Genomic DNA, 16,639 nt, shown 5'->3' on the forward strand with positions numbered 1-16,639 from the left:
TGGAGACCTGTCGGTGTTTAACTCAGCAGAGGCATGGGGCTCAGAGGATTGAATCTCCAGTGTGTCACCTGCCTGGCTCAGGGCCATCCCAGTAGGCCTTAGACAGAGGAATGTGTGAGGGCACAGGCTGGGGACCCCCAGTCTCCTGGATACCTGGGAGCCTCTTATCCTCACTAAGATCTGGTTATTATTTAGGTAAGATGGGAAGGGAAAGAAATCCAGTCACAGTACTGAGAAGATGCGTGGCGTAGAGTGTGGAATGTTACATCCTGTTAGTGGTCTCTCAGTGTGGTTGTCACTCTTTCAGAAATTTCTTTAGTGTCGTTACTATTTAAATTATGTTAAGATGGACCCGTGTCCTCCTGCATAATGTCCAGGAGCTAAAACCAAATCCCACATGTTTTCTTGGGATCATGCATACTCCTACTGATATTAAGATTTTAACCTTCAACTTCCTCAAATGTTCTATATATAACCAGAAAGTTCTATTTTTTAAAAAAAAATAGCGTGGAGGTGTATTATAAGGCATAAATATCCTCCTCTCTTAAGGAAACCAAAAAGCCCACATTACTTGAAAAACTTTAATATTTTTAATATAGATTTACTCATGTTTACTTTATTAGTGTGAATGTTCGCTGGCATGTATGTCTGTGCACATGTGTGTGCAATACCTGTGGGGGTCTGCAGAGGATACTGAATCCCTGGAACTGGAGTTATAGACAGTTATGAGTTCCCTATTGAGGCTGAGAACTGAACCCGGGTCCTCTAAAAAGCAGAGAGCATTCCTAAATGTGAACCATCTCCAGCCCCAACATTAATCTTGATTGCTAATTCAGAGAAAACTTTCAGGGGTGATTATTAAAACAACCAAAATAACACTTCAGCTAACCACCAGACTTTGCAAGTCTCGAGACTTGAACATTTGCTTATAAGAACATGTTTGGTGGAAATTTCACATTATATAAATGTATATCACACATTGTATGTGAGTTGGCAAAAAATGTCAAAACTCAGATTAGCTTGCCACCACCTCCCCCCCCCCCCACTAGGCAGAGAATTCTGAGTGATATCCCATCACCATGGTAACAGTATCTTTCAGAGCGGAGGTCTGCGGACCCAATTGTTGCAAATCCTCTGAAGCATTTTGCCCAGACTATGGGCTCCTGGCAGCAGCAGGAATGTTCTCTCAGCCTGAGCTAAAGAAAAGCAGCACAAGATATTTTCCTGACTATCATAATTTGTTCTCTTCATATCTTATTAGTGGCCGTTTGGGCCTGAATTTAAAAACATACTCTGGATAATAATCTTTCGCCCCAAGCAACTCCCCCTGTGTGCGGGTGGGGTAGGCACCTGGTGACATATTGCAGAGGTGGACACATCTGAGATTCTGTAAGTAAAACAACATACACTGAGTTTTTACCCAAAGCATTGGGGAAAATAATTCAAGATCAAGACAATGATTCTGGCTGTCCCAAAGATGTCAAAGATGCAGGCGGGTAGTTTTCTATCTGGTGGTGGTGGTGGTGGTGGTGGTGGTGGTGGTGGTGGTGTGCGCATGCGCCGTGAAGCATGATGGGAAACCCAAAGCCCTTAGGACTCTCTGGGTATTCATTTTTTGAAAATGAAACCTCTTGAGGTGATCTGTCCTATTTAAGGCTGGCTCTGCTCATGTCATCGGAGCCTGTCAAATTTAACAGTTACAAGTCTAAATCCATTATCTGAACAGCGGAGGGGAAACTTCAATTAAATCTGGCTACAAAGTTAATCTTCATTTTAATTGAAGAAGAAAATGGCTCCCGGACAGCCCTCTCCTTCTACAATAGCAAAACGTGAGCTATGACCTTCGCGTATTTGTTTCTGAATTAGTCTCTATTGTTGGCGGCTGCTGCTTCTATTGCTCCAAACTTACTGCTCTGCAGTCTCGCTATGTTTAATAACCAGACTTCCGGTGAATAACCGGGCTGCACCTCTGTGTATCCCTCAGGTCCTTGCTGCACACGGCAGCTCCTCACAGCCTCTGTGCGCATCTCTCAGCTTGCCCTGGCCTGGCCGGCCACCACCCTACTTGCTTTCTAATTCTGTCTTCTCTCCCCTGCTCCCTGCCCCTCCATCTTTGGTTTTGATCCAGGGTTTCCTCTTTGCATAGCCCTGGCTGTCTCTTTGTAGACAATTCCCAGAGATCCGCCTGCCTCTGCCTCCCAAGTGCTAGGACTAAAGGCATGTGCCACCACTGCCAGGCGAATGATCCAATTTTTCTCTCACCACAGAAAAATATCATCCCCAGAGGAACCCAGGAATCTTCAAAATGGTGGCCACTATTTTCAGTCCTCTCTTTGGACCTCCAGTTGCACTGAGATGTCCCTAACTGTCCCTTTCTTTCCATTTGAATCACCTCCCACCCCAGCCAGCTCATTTTTCTCCATGGCCTTCACAGGCTAGTCTCACCTCAAGATGCTGAAGCATCTTGGGAAATCTTCTGGAATATTCACGCTTACCTCTACTCAACTTAGGACTTGAGTAGAAAGAAATCCCCAAAGGTATCAGGAACATCATCGAGGGGAGTATGAGATAGAGACGTACACAGATACCAATAAGATATTGAATATCGAGTCAGATAACTGATCACATGACTGGTAGATATCTAGATTTGTGTGAGTTAAAAGTTGCTACCAAGCCATAGCAAACATCTCTACTGCCCAAATTATTCTGAGGACTTTAGAAATGTCATGATGCTATGTGGAAATCACAACCATGCTACATCAAAAGTCAATCAAGACTTCACTAGTATTACACATTCATTTATTTGTTTATCTGTTTGTTTATTTTGTTGCTGAGGCTAAAACCCAGGGTCCTGTGCCTGCAAGGCAAATTCTCTGCCACCCAATGACACTTCTAGTCCCTACAACTGAATGACTGTGAACAGTTCTATATCATATCCCTCTCCGCCGTGGCTTGGGATAATCCTAGAAGCAGAGACAGGAAGACTGTAAGAGCCACAGGGAGTGGATGACATGTTGAAACAGTATTTGCTGGACAGGAAAGGTCCATTGAACATATGAATTCACGATGACCAAGACTGTGTCTACAAAACACGCACAAGATCAAGCCAGTCAAAACCACAGCATGAATTGGGGGAAGGGCTCATGCGCTCCCACCTGTATCTGAGGAGCTATTGGCTGTTGGTGGTCCAGGGAGACAGCTAGCCAGCTTTCTTCAGGGATGCGAGCCAGCCCAGCAGGCTGCCCCCACTCCATCACACATACATGCATAGAGACAACGTTAAACAGACTCGGTGGGTTTTAGATTGAAAAGCGAGAAAAGGGGCCCTTGAAGTTGGAGGGAGAAATGGCAGGGAGAATAGGGGAAGAACTGAAGGGTGGGACCAGGAAGTAGATAAGATCCAAACATTCTATGCATGTGTGAATAGCAAGTAAAATATTTAATAAAAGATCTTTTACATTTGTGTGTGTGTGTGTGTGTGTGTATGTGTGTGTGGTCATGCACCATGACCTCTGAAGGTCAGATGGCTAGCTGAGAGAGTTGCTTCTCTCCAATCAAATAGTCTGGAGACAGGATCAGGTTACCAGACTTGCTGGCAAGCACCTCTACCTGCTGAGCCATCTTGCTGGCCCTTGAATGGATTTATATATTAGTATCTTCTTGTCTCCATAAAACACAAAACACTTCCATCTGATCTCTTACTTGTGCTAAAAAAAAAAAAAAGATGCCCCCATCAGTTCTCAAAAGAAGGTACAGATGACAAAAACACAGTTGAAATGAAAAATCAAATCAAAAGAACACTGAAATTCCATCTCGTCCCAGGCAGCATGGTTGTCAGGAAGAAGCGGGACTTATGGCCCTGACTTATGACTGTGAGGACGAGGAGCCATGCCCCCATCCACTCGAGAATAAAGTAGCCACAGAGGAAAAAGTATGGGGGTTCTTCAAGAGGCTATAAATAGAATTAGTGTGTCATTTGTGTATATTGCTCCCAGGTAGATACTTGAAGGAATATGGGCCACCATACAGCAGAAACTCCTACACACCTGCGTTGGTGTGGCACTATTTACAGCAGCCAAGGTATAGGCCAGGATTAAGCACATCAACAGAGGATGATAAAGAAAACCTGGTAGATACACACAGTGGGGTTTTACTGTTTACATGTGTTATAAAGATGCAAGGGGAGGTGTTATATGTACTAAAGTGAATGGAGTTGGGTAGCATCATTGCATATGACTTCTCCCACATGTAGAATAGATATAATAGGTGTGTGTATACACATGCAGACACACGCGTGCACACACACACACACACACATTTGATGCTTTCTTGACATCTGAGTCAGAGTCACTGTTTGATTTGAAAGGGGTGGCCACTGGTAATTGAGCCTGACACTCACATGTGTATGGGCAACACTAATTGAACCCAGTGGATTATAAAAAGGACATAAGTACGGAGGGAGGGGGGTCCTGGTAGAAGCTGGAGAGAAGAAGTAGGGTGGATATGATGAAGATACACTGCACACATGTATGAAAAGTTCAAGAAATCAGTAAGAATGTTTAAAAAAAAGGGCTGGAGAGATGGCTCAGTGGTTAAGAGCACTGACTACTCTTCCTGAGGTCCCGAGTTCAATTCCCAGCAACCACATGGTAACTCACAACCATCTGTAATGGGATCTGATGTATTTGAAGACAGTGTACTCATATACATAAAATAAATAAATCTTAAAAAAAATCCTGTCCCTCAGTACAGAAGGATTTCCCAACTCACAGGCCCCTTAAATATTTAAGAGGGTTCCAAATGCGAAGATATGATGTTTCTGATATCTGAAAGTCAGAGAAGACATAGGCCATTGAGGATAAAATGCAGAACAATGGCTAAATGTCCAATCTCTGGACTATATAGAAAGTAAAACTAATATACAGAATTATTGTTTGACTGATAGTTTTTTGATTGATTTCTTTACTTTAAAGATTTATTTTTATTTTACATGTATGGATGTTTTGCTATCCTGTATGTGTGTGTGTGTGTGTGTGTGTGTGTGTGTGTATGTGTGTGTGTGTGTGTGTGTGTCTGTCTGTCTGTCTACCATGTACATGCAATGCCAGTAGAGAACATTAGATCCTCAGGAACTGGAGTTACAGATGATTGTGAGATACCAAGTGGGTGCTAGGACTGGAACCTGGTCTTCCAGAAGGTTAGTCAGTGCTTTTGGCTGCTGAGTCATCTCTCCAGTCCTGATAAGTTCATTTACTTTGGGGTGGGGGTGGTACTGGGGACTAAACAGAGGGAATTGTACACACTATGCAAGTATTCTGTCACTGACCTACATCCCTAACCAAAAATGGAAAAGGTCTGTTTCCAGTACAGATAGCAAACATCCCAACCTGGCTCTGTTCCTCTTATCAGAGAGGTTCTAAAGTCACGAGGGAAACCATGGTGGGTGTGTTTTCACTTGCCCAAGGCTTCACTGCTTAGAGCCATAATCAAGTTTTATAAGAACTGGAATCTGTGGTCCCATATATCGCCAGCAGTGGTCTCCGTTTTAGCACTGTATTCTGCTTCTGTTGGGTAGACACCAAATTGTCCCCATGGCATCTCTAAAATCAACTCTCAGGAGATAAGCTGGAGGCAAGGGGCAGAGGTATGTCAGACCCGTCTTCCAGCACCTGGAACTTTAGCATGCTATAATGCCACATTAGTTAACTGCTTGGCCTACATGAAGCCAACTGGTCATGACTGTAGTTCATAAAGGTTTGGTCTTAAAGCACAGCATCCTTCATAGCACACACTGACTGTTGCAACAGTTTGGCATGCTGGATTCTTCCAAGATCTCCTACTTTAAGGAAACAGTTTGTGCTGCTTCTAGTTTATGTTTACTCTCGTTTATTTCTTTGGAGGTTAGCAAACCAGCTAGGTCTCGCTGGTTTTTTTTTTTTTAAACCTCTATTCCAGCTTTATGGTAATACAATTAACATTTTAATGAATTATTACAGCTTTCACCAGCCCACACCTGAGCTCCCAACCAGGCACAGGGCCAGTGTCTGAAAGACCCTGCCCAGGTCTGAGCCAATATCATGTGAGGAAGTTACCCTGGCTTAGGCAAACCCCACCTCCACAAGATCTTTCATCCTGAAATACTTGTGACTTGGCTCTCTCCCTCCATCTGGGTCCCTGCTAAAGGGCAAGATGAAAACTACATGGGCTGTCTGCTTTTGAAATCATGTGGCCATTTGCCTTTTTGGAGGCTCCAAAGTCTCCAAAAACTAAAACTCTTTCAAACTCTTTGGTCAAGTGAGTTGTGATTTCTTCTTCCTGTTGGATGTTCTAGGTTCAGGCATTTGCTGGGGTCCCAAATAGTTTCTGCTGCAGTTCTTTAAAGAGACAATGGAAAGTTCCAGAAATGCAAGAGTTAAAACATTCATTGCACACATTAGGACTATGACTGTGCTTAATAGGGCTACAACTGGCTGCCTGACTGTTCTTACCTTACAGTAGACAATGGTGGGTCCTGACTGATTACCTGAAGCATGAATCACCTGCAGTTTTGTGATGGAAAAGTTTCTTGAACATCAACCAGACTATAGGAGAGGGGTCAGACAAAAGAGAAAGCCTGGGAAGATAGAAAATTTCTTGAAATTCTGAACTTACTGGACTAACCCATCTTTTCCCATTGGTGGGTTGCCTGGCTTTTCAGAATGACATGACACTATGCTGTTTCTTGCTGTCTCTGTGCCTGCTTAGTTTCAGTTCTTTATGACAGTTCTTCTCTGAAAACCATCACTATTGGACTCACTTCATATCCTGGTTACACTGCTATGGTCCTCAACATTTACATATGTGGTGGTTCAAATGAGAGACACTTCATATCCTGGTTACACCGCTATGGTCCTCACCATTTACATATGTGGTGGTTCAAATGAGAAATGTTCCCCTCAGGCTCATGGGTTTGAACACTTGGTCCCCAGTAGGTGGCGCTGTTTTAGAAGGTTCTGAAACATTTAGGAGTTGTAGCCTCGCTGGAGGAAGTAGGCCACTTTGGGCAAGCTTTGGCAGTTTATTGCCCCGCCCCACCTCCAGTTCACTCTCTCTCAGCTTCATGTTTGTGGTTGACAAAGTGATACTCTATCAGGTTCCTGTCCCACTGCCTGCTGCCATGTTCTCTCTAAATCCGCAAACCTGCATATATACTCTTTTTTTTGTCAGGATGTTCTCTCATAAACAGAAATCATCCATAGAAACCTAAGTACTTGGAAACACAGTGAAAGGGTGGCCTTGTCTTTTGTTGTGAACTTTTATTTGTTGTCCTTGGTCTTAGGGTTTTACTACTGTGAAGAGACACCATGACCAAGGCAACTCTTACAAAGGTTTATTATTGTCTTTATGCAATAGTCTGATATGCCCATACAGAAACAAAAGCCCCACAAAACAACTTTCATCTTAAAAATTATAATATTCTTTGTTCTACTCCACTGAATTATCCTAATTCAATGAGGATAATACCTTGTCTGAAAGGATAAGATGGTAGGTCTAATAAAGTGTATGTGTGGTGTGTGTGTGTGTGTGTGTGTGTGTGTGTGTGTGGTGTGTGTGTGTGTGTATGTATGTGTGTGTGTGTGTGTGTGTATGGTGGAGGGAAGCGTGGGGCGGGGATATGCGCATGCATATGTGTCCACAGGGACACAGTTTTACAGACACATCAGCAAAAAAAAATTAAAGGAAGCTTTTTGTTGAGGAAGTGTAAGTTGGGTCTCAGCGACTGGCAGGAGGAGAAGCTGAGAATTACATGAGGTGGAACATTCATCACTACACATGGCCAACAAGAAATGGGTTTATACAGGTGCATGGTACAAGTAAGATAGATTGTGGAAAAATGAAGAGATAGAAGAATGTGAAACGAGGGTTTCAAACAAGATGAAAGAGACAAAGGTACACCTAGGAAGACTCATCAGCCAGGATCAGAGGAAAGAGAGATATCGCCCCTGTCACTTTCCACTATGTCCGCCTTGGGAACATGCTGCCCCACACTAGGCACTCCTGCTTGCACACACAGGTGTTTACTCTGACTTTCATCAGGCTGGAGAGCAAACCAAAAAATTCCACAGATGCCAAAGGCAGGAAACTGGATGAAGAGGATTACAGAGCTGCCGCGTAACATCTGGAAATGCTGAGTGAAACACACGGATTTGTAAAACTCAGAGCTGAGGAGACACACAAAGGGCCAGGGATGAGATGGAATCACGGCTGCCCCTGGGAGGACTCTTTGTCTCAAGATCCTGGCAGCATTTCTGCTGTCTACAGAAGATAACAAAAGAAGCCTTGAGCCCCCAGTGGTGGAACACTGGAAAGACAAGAACTTATATAAATTAACCTCCAAAACATTGAGGACAGTCCCTTATTAGCAAAAGTTACCAAGCACAACAAACACAGACCTTTGAAGATTGGTATCACAGCACAGTCACTTACAGGAGGACAGAAAGCATTCCCTTAAGATGACTGAATACATAAAAGAAACCTGGGACTGTAGGGAACAAAATACAGCAAAGCCCCAGAAACCTTTAAATAGATATTAAAAGAAGAATAAACAGGACTTCTAGGGATTAAAATTGTAATTGCTAAAATCAAAATTCTGCTTAGGAGGATTAAGTAACACATCAGATAAAGTCCAAGTTCTCTTAAACACTAACGAGCTAAAATGTAGGTCTGAGGAAATTACTCAGAAAGCATTAGAGGTGAAGTGCTAGCATGGGAGAAGAACAGCAAAAAGGTACACGGTGTAATATGAAGACAGTAAAAAAATGTGTGCAAGGAGCCGGACAGTGGTGGCACATGCATTTAATCCCAGCACTTCAGAGGCAGAGGCAGGAGGATCTCTGTGTTTGAAGCCAGTCTGTTCTATAGAATGAGTTCCAGAACCCTCAGGGCAACAGAGAAGCCTCATCTCAAATTAGTTAATTAATTAATTAAAATGAAGGGCCAAATATTATCCAGACTTGACGAATGAATGAGTGATATAAGTCTGAATTCGCAAAGCTTAAAGTCTCAAAAAAAAATAAATAAAGTCACATGCAAATGCAAAGTAATAAAAGCACAGAGTTCCAAAGGTAAGGAGAAATTCATAAAAGCAAACAGAGAAATAAAACAAGAAGACTTTTCAACAGGAACTACAGAGGCAACTGAGTGAAAGAGAGATTCAAAGATCTAGTCTCCAGGTCTAGAGGACAAATGAGTTCCACTCAGAATTCTATACCCAGCTGAACTATCATCAGAGACGATGAGCTGAGAAACATTGAGTGCTTCCTTTGATTTTTATGCTATAAGTGAAAAATATAAAAATGGCATAGATGACCTCACTTAGCTTGCTTAGCACACAAGAAAGACAAAACAAAAGATAACAATGAACAAGAACATAGGCAACTGAATGTCTCCATAAAGCATTAGAAAATAGAATAAAATTATTGACTTTTCTATCAATATTAATGACTCTAACTTGAACATCTTTTGGGTACAAATAGAAATCCTGCTGAACAACTGAAAGATGTTCATAAAGATATTAATGAAGAAGAAAACTGAAATCTGATGTCTGCAGGACATTTTTAGTGTCCATCTTTTTTCCTGCACCAAGGATAGCTCTTTGGGTATTGAAAAGTCATCTATAGAATTTCAAACTTTAATGTGCCATGGTGCAGATTCTATTGTTCACCATCTATTGAACCGTTACAGTAACAGCCTCTCTCCCTTGGGCATCATCAGAATTACTTTTTCTTCCTTCTGTTTCTTCTTCTGCAAGGTTCTCTTCTAAGTCTTTAAATAGGATTATATCCCACGCCTTTCATCTGTCAATCTATATTTGAAATAGAAATAACACCAAATTGACTGAAGTATTAAATAGAGGTGGGCATGATGGCACATGCCCATAATGCCAGTACATAAGGAGAGATGGAAGCATGACTTCAAGGCTACAAATCTAGTCTGAGACTCTGTCTCAAAACAACAACAAAACTGAAGGAGAGTGTCTGGAAGAAAAATAAAACAAGTAATAGCCCCAGGAGGGCGTTTGTGATATTCTAACTTCAGAAGAAAGTAAAAACAAAAACGCATGCTCCAGAAGACCCTGCTCGGTGTGTAGCCATCTTACCCATGGTGCTTTGCTTTCCATCTTTTCAGGAGAGCTCTTGGCTCTCCTGAGTTCCTCCAGATGAACCTTTGAGGATACCAACCCTTTCATCACCTAAAAACATTTGTTTCTAAACAAACATGAATCCTTCTTACCAACTGTCTTCTGGGCTTAACGGAGGCAGCTGGGTCTTGGTCTCATAAAAAAAAATGCCACATAGAGAGTCTCATCTTTAACAATAAGACCCTCAAATAGAGGGCTACAGTACTCCAAGCAATGAATATTTATTTATGTCTATATCTGCTTTTCTGTCTATCTGTCTGTCTCTCTCTGTCTCTCTCTGTGTGTCTGTCTCTGTCTATCTATCTATCTATCTATCTATCTATCTATCTATCTATCTATCTGTCTAAATATCTACACTATGTACATGCCTTATAGCTATATTTGAAAGCAGGCTAAACAAGTAATTATCAAGCCTCCATATCCTCTGCGTCAGTTCCTGTCTCTATGTTCCTGCTTTTAAGTCCACTTATGACTTCTACCAGTGATAGATGGATGGACAGTGAAGACAGATGGACTGGGAGATGAAATAAATCCTTCCCAATTGCCTTTGGTCATAGTGTCTTTCACAATGGGAAACCAAATGAAGAAAACAGTGTTTGCATATCATTTATGTATATCCTCCTAATTTAAAATCATCATAAGTGCTAAGGGATAATTGCTATGATACTGTATTGTTCAGGGATTCATGTCCTGTTCAGTATATGTAATATATCTTCCCTACCCCCGCTCTCCATGCTTTGATTTGAGCTTGGTTAGGTCAACAGACCAAGGGACCCATGGATCTAGAGTACTAGTCATGTTCAGAACAGAGATGGATTTAAGAAAAGGTCTTTCATGGTTCATACTCACCAAAGGCTCTGCCATGATGATTCGAATCTTACGCTCTGCCTGAGTGGTAAAGTTCACAAACAAACTCTTGAGGACATACTCTCCTGGCTTGCTGTCTGGGTCCACATTGATCGGCAACATGGCCGGTGGTCCTTTCTCCCTGTGCGTGCCTGAAGCAGGTGGGACTGGAGGCTTGATGTAACCGTTGCCAACGGGAGAAGCTGAAAAACAGAGTGGATTTTAATGGATGAAAAAACGGTCATAAATATTCAGATGGTGTATGTTAGCAAATCATCAATGTAAGATTGAATTATAAAAAGGTTGTGCTTCAAATCATAGCCTGCTCATATTCTTTAGATATGGCGTTAAAATTGAAATGGTTTGATCATGTAATGTTTTCATTACAATCAAATACATCATCCCAAAAGTCTTCTTCATCACATGGATATAGGAGACAAATTGTGTAATACTTAAGATGTTTGAGGCTTCTTTTTTAATAATCTAGGCAAGTAGATTAAGAAGAGTCAGGAAGGTGATTTCTTGTCTAGGTTTTTAATGGCCAGCTCCCTGTTTTCTATGTTTCATAGCTGAAGAAACTCTTGACTCATTGTTTCCACAAATCTCTAAGAGGCAATTTTCAAAAACTCAGCTGGCTGCGGCTCTCAAATGGATGCACTGCCAGAAAGAATGCATACACTTGTCAGAGCAATGCAACACACACACACACATACACACACACACAGAGGCGTGCACAAGACCCGTGCAAGACCACACCAGACCAAACCCCAGCATGGAGTGGGGCCTTTGGGAAAGAAAAGATCCTGTTTCCTTGTAGAGGGAGCATGGCCTCTGGCAAGTCAGCCATGTTCCAGTGGAGATCACGCATCAAAGAATATTTTGGGCAGCACAAGTTGGTCTTGAAGGGTTATATTTTTGTTTGGAGAAGAGATACAGAGTTGGGTGGGTAGGAAGAGGGGTGATCTGGGAAGAGTTGGAAGAGTGGACTTATTCAGGACACATTGTAAGACACTTGGAGTTCTCAAAGAACCCATATCAAAAGGGGGAAGAGAGGCTCTATTGATGACATCCAAGGTATGGATTGAGTTTTACAAAATGTAGAGTCATGTTTGTATTGATTCCCAGCAGGGGGTAGTCATCAAGGCTCCTGGGATGGGGGCTGCGGTCTCCATACAGAACACAATATAGTGGAAAAGTGTTCAGACAGTTGCTGAAAATAATTTTATTTATGAATGCAAATGTTATAGATAGATTCCATTTTTAATGGAATTTTGCCGTGTAGAATTCTGAGTATAGAATATTTAGCTGTGGTGGTATAAGCCTAAAGCTCCAGATACAGGCGAGGCTGAGGCAGGAGGCTCATTTGAGCCCAGAGTTCAAGGTCAGCCAGGACAACAAGTTGAGTACCTATTTATTTTTTGTTTTTGCTTTGCTTTACCTTTTTTAAAAAGAGCCTCACTCTATAGTCCAGACTGGCCTCAAACTTGGTGCTAATCCTCTTGCCTTAGCCTCTCAAAATTTTGGGATCACAGCAATCTGTCACCATGACCATCTAAAAGAACTGTGATTTTTCTAAAAGAAAAAGAAAATTCTAGCATCCACCAGCCAAGTACTAATCAGGTGTCAATTATCCTGTGAAGAAACTAAGATCAGGTGAGCTTAGCACAGGGGTAAAATATGGCCTTTAAGGGGAACATGTGGTTTGGGTGATCAGCTACAGGCATTAAGGAAAAGGATGACAGGAATGGAGGAAGACCAGGTTATCAAGAGTGCTTATTCTACAGGCAAATAGTCCAAGAGGGTGACGGAAGTCTCTGCAGCTCATGCCCTCCTGGCCACCAGTGCTCGTGGACATCTTGTGGAAATAGGGCACGGCCCCAGCTCAGAGGGACATGGTATCTGCACTATCTTCCTACTGTATCAAGGTCACCACGCTTCAGAACCAGAGAACTGAATGTCAACCTAAAACCTTCCTTGGGAAACAATGCTTCATTATCCTGGTGTCTCACGGGGCTGAATGCATTTCTCGGGTCCAGCAGCAACTGTGATGACATAAGATACTGAGATCACAAGATCCTGGGACTAAACTCACAATGATAGTGAGGAGACACTCAGGACGGTGACCCCTGGCGCACCCCTGGCAAAGTCACAGATAGCTGAGATCCAGGCACCAGAATACCCATCGTACAAACTCTCCATTTAAAAACCCAAAGAACCCATCCACAGCTGTCTTTTTTAAAGAGTATCCGCCTGCACTTCCAATTTGATGTCTTTGTAGAGTTCGCCCATGTGTCAAGCCAAGCACTCCTGAGTGGAAACAGAGCGGGAAGGGGAAGCAGTCTCTGGTTCAATGATGGCTCTGGGTTCCCACGGTCCAGCCTACAGAGACCGTAACACAGTAAAGGTGAATCTGCTCCCTGGTTTCAGAAAGCCTGCTTTATCTCACCCTCATCAATTTCTAACCAGTACTAGCCTCTGTCATCGATATCATCCTCAGGAAGAAGCTCAACAAGGCCGCTCTTAGTGAAACCACTCCCCACTGGGGAACTACGCATTTGAGAATCAGGAGTTTGCACAGCTTGGCCATCAAAATCAATGCCAGCTCCTTCCTAGGATAAGCCTGGTGGTACACGGCTGCAATCCCAACACATAGAAGGGGAAGCAGAAAGAAGTTTGAGCCTAGGCTATAGAACATCCTATCTCAGACAACAACAAATAAACAAAAACAGCCTTAAGAATGACAACATAAAGACTGCTCTTATCTAATCATACCATAGCTAAAATCATCAGCCCTTCCTTCCCCTGGGCATTTGCTTGCTTTTAATCCACACATCACTAATTTTGCTAGTCCAAAAAGAAAGAAGAAAACAGAAGTGAAAGAAAAACTCTGTTGTTGAGTTTCTAACTTCCGTCCAATCTTCTCTTCTGCCCTCTCCTCTCCTCGACTTTTGGAGACACCATACATAGCCCAGGATAGCCTCAAGGATCTTCCTGCCTACTTTACTAACATTCCCAGGACCAATGCAGCAGCCCTCTATGATCAGAACTCAGCTACAGTTACAATGACGCTGAGAAGGGAAGGGCAGCCTCTCTGCCCTCCCGTGTGACCTCCAAGAGGCTGAGAGCGCAGCGGAATGGCAGGCAAGCGGCCCAGTCCCTGGCCAGATTTTTCCATAACTAAGTTCCGTTTCTCACTGGACACAAACATTTACTCCTCACTCACTCCCAGACTCCACTGCGCAGCGCTCACTGGGCATCGAGGCCTCAGGCCCTGGTCTAGGTGCTGAGAACCATTGGGGAAGACGGCCAGTGTTTCTTCCTTGTTGTACCACCTACTTTGTGACAAAGCAGATTCATCACACACACAGACACACATATAAACACACTCATAGACACACACACAGATACACAGACACGCAAATACACAAACATACACACAGATACACATAGATACACACAAACACACAGATATACAGACACACAGACACACAAACATACCCACACATAGAGACAGACACACAGGTGCACATAGATACACATAGATATACACAGACACACACAAACACAGATACACAGACACATAAACATATATCTACATACAGATACACACAGGTATACACACACACACATACATATACACACAATCAGATGACAACGAGTTCAAAATTGAAAGAGAAACTGAAGCGAGGCCCCTTCGGCCAAAAGCCTCTTTCTAGGCGTGACAGGAGGCAGCCCGAGATGCTGGGACTCAGGCTGAGACAGGACAGAAGCCAGGCATGTTTGTACGTGTGTCTAAGAAAGTCCTGACACACTTGGTCATCAGGATCTGCTCTTCCAATTCACCCCTGCGCACTGCCTGGTGGTTGTGCACCCATTTCAAGGGAAACAGGTTGTAGCAACCTGTGAAGGGAAGAAGTCAAATGTCCGACAAGTACAGGACGCCTCTTCCTTGATTCACAAAGTACATGCCTCTGAAAAGAGGGCCAGTTCCCCCTGGCTTTCCATCCAGCTGCAGAGGGACACAGTACACAACCAGCTTTTCAAAGAACTGGGTGCTGTTTACAAATGCTCCCCTTCTGGAAGCAATACTGAGGATTTGAACGAAAATGCCCATCCTCAGTATCCTTACCATGATACTGAGGCAGCCAGCCACACTCTTAAGCAGGGTCACTTCTTAGACATGGTAAGCTAACTAACCCACCTGCTTTCTAGAGACGGTGGACCTTATTTTTCACCTAAGAAATCTATGTGTTCAGGAGTCTGTCATGCTTGGAGGAAATGTTCTCTCGTGTCTCTCTCTCTCTCTCTCTCTCTCCTTCCTTCCCTCCTTTCTTTCAAGATGTATGTATGTATGTATATGTGTGTGTGTATGTGTGTGTGTGTGTGTGTGTGTGTGTATACTGTAGCTGTCTTCAGACACACCAGAATATCCCATTACAGATGGTTGTGAGCCACCATGTGGTTGCTGGGAATTGAACTCAGGACCTCTGGAAGAGCAGTCAGTGCTCCTAACCACTGAGCTATCTTCCCAGCCCTGAACATCTTCTTTCTGTTGGTTCTCTGGGCCTTGTTCACTTTCAGGTACCAGAGATTGTTCTTCAGAACTAAGACGCCCTCTGATGCGGAGTCTCGCTGTTCCCTGAGGCTCACTTTACCAGCATTGCAGGAACGTCACATAAAACACAACCGAGGGCGATACCGCTGCCTGGAGAATGTGCCACATGGCGTGAGGGCGATGATAAACGGTCCGCTGTTGTATTGATGAGGGAATTTAGGAAACAGTTGAAAGGTACTGGAACCTCTCAAAAGGAGCAGAAGCTCTGGGAGTCAGGTAAAGTAGGAGCACTGGCAATTCCTGCCAAGGACCCAGGTCTGGCTCCAAGACTTCTGGAATCATGTGTTCCTCCACTCTGAGTTTTCCAGCCATTTAAACACTGTTCCTGCATGCTTAAGGGGTCCACAAGAGACCTCTTGGATACCAGCAACTCTTAATCCTTACCACGATCCTAGAAGGTCACAGTCTCCTTTGGGCAAATAAGATCAGAAAGGTTCAGAGAGGGAAATGGACTAGGCTAAGGCCACAGAGCAGAGCCCTCAGGAGCTGTGTGCACGTTCTAGAAGCTTCCACATCACTTAGTCTTTTATTTTCTTAGGTCCTTAAAACATTTAATATAACTTTTGCTTCCTCCTCTTTTCAAAACAATTTTGTAGTTTTTTGGTAATGTATAGATATGTGTGTGCAGGTGCATGTGGAGGCCAGAGGAGGACTTCGGATCCCCTAAAACTGAAGTTACAGACAGTTGGGAGCCACCACATAGGAGGCTGGGAACTGGAGCCTGGGCTCTGCAAGAGCAGCCAGTGCTCTTAGCTTCTGGGGCGTCTCTGTCCCCCACAGTTTGCCTTATTGGGTCACCAGTCTTAAGTGTAATAGTATTTATTACTTAGATGATTAACAGACAGGAGTCTCACCTTTTCTTTTAAATATTTTTTTATCAGACCAAACCCTAAAATTAGAGACAGTTGGTTGCATTCTCAGCTCGGCCAATTGCTTGCAAAAGCTAAAGTCTCAAGTTGGGCGTGATAGTGCATCGCTATGATTCTAGCACTTGCATG

General features: G+C 43.3%; 1 protein-coding gene across 2 annotated transcripts in view; it reads right to left on the reverse strand.

Annotated features, from left to right (window-relative positions):
- Fry (FRY microtubule binding protein) overlaps positions 1 to 16,639 on the reverse strand; it is a 393,490-nt gene that overhangs the window by 178,731 nt on the left and 198,120 nt on the right. For both annotated transcript variants that reach the window (XM_052168890.1, XM_052168888.1), the window contains one exon: positions 11,030 to 11,229. In XM_052168890.1, coding sequence (XP_052024850.1) covers positions 11,030 to 11,149 — 120 coding nt within the window. In that variant the 5' untranslated portion in view covers positions 11,150 to 11,229. The remainder of the gene's footprint in view (positions 1 to 11,029; positions 11,230 to 16,639) is intronic.

Source organism: Apodemus sylvaticus, chromosome 22 (assembly GCF_947179515.1).
Source record: "Apodemus sylvaticus chromosome 22, mApoSyl1.1, whole genome shotgun sequence".
Taxonomy (NCBI): domain Eukaryota; kingdom Metazoa; phylum Chordata; class Mammalia; order Rodentia; family Muridae; genus Apodemus; species Apodemus sylvaticus.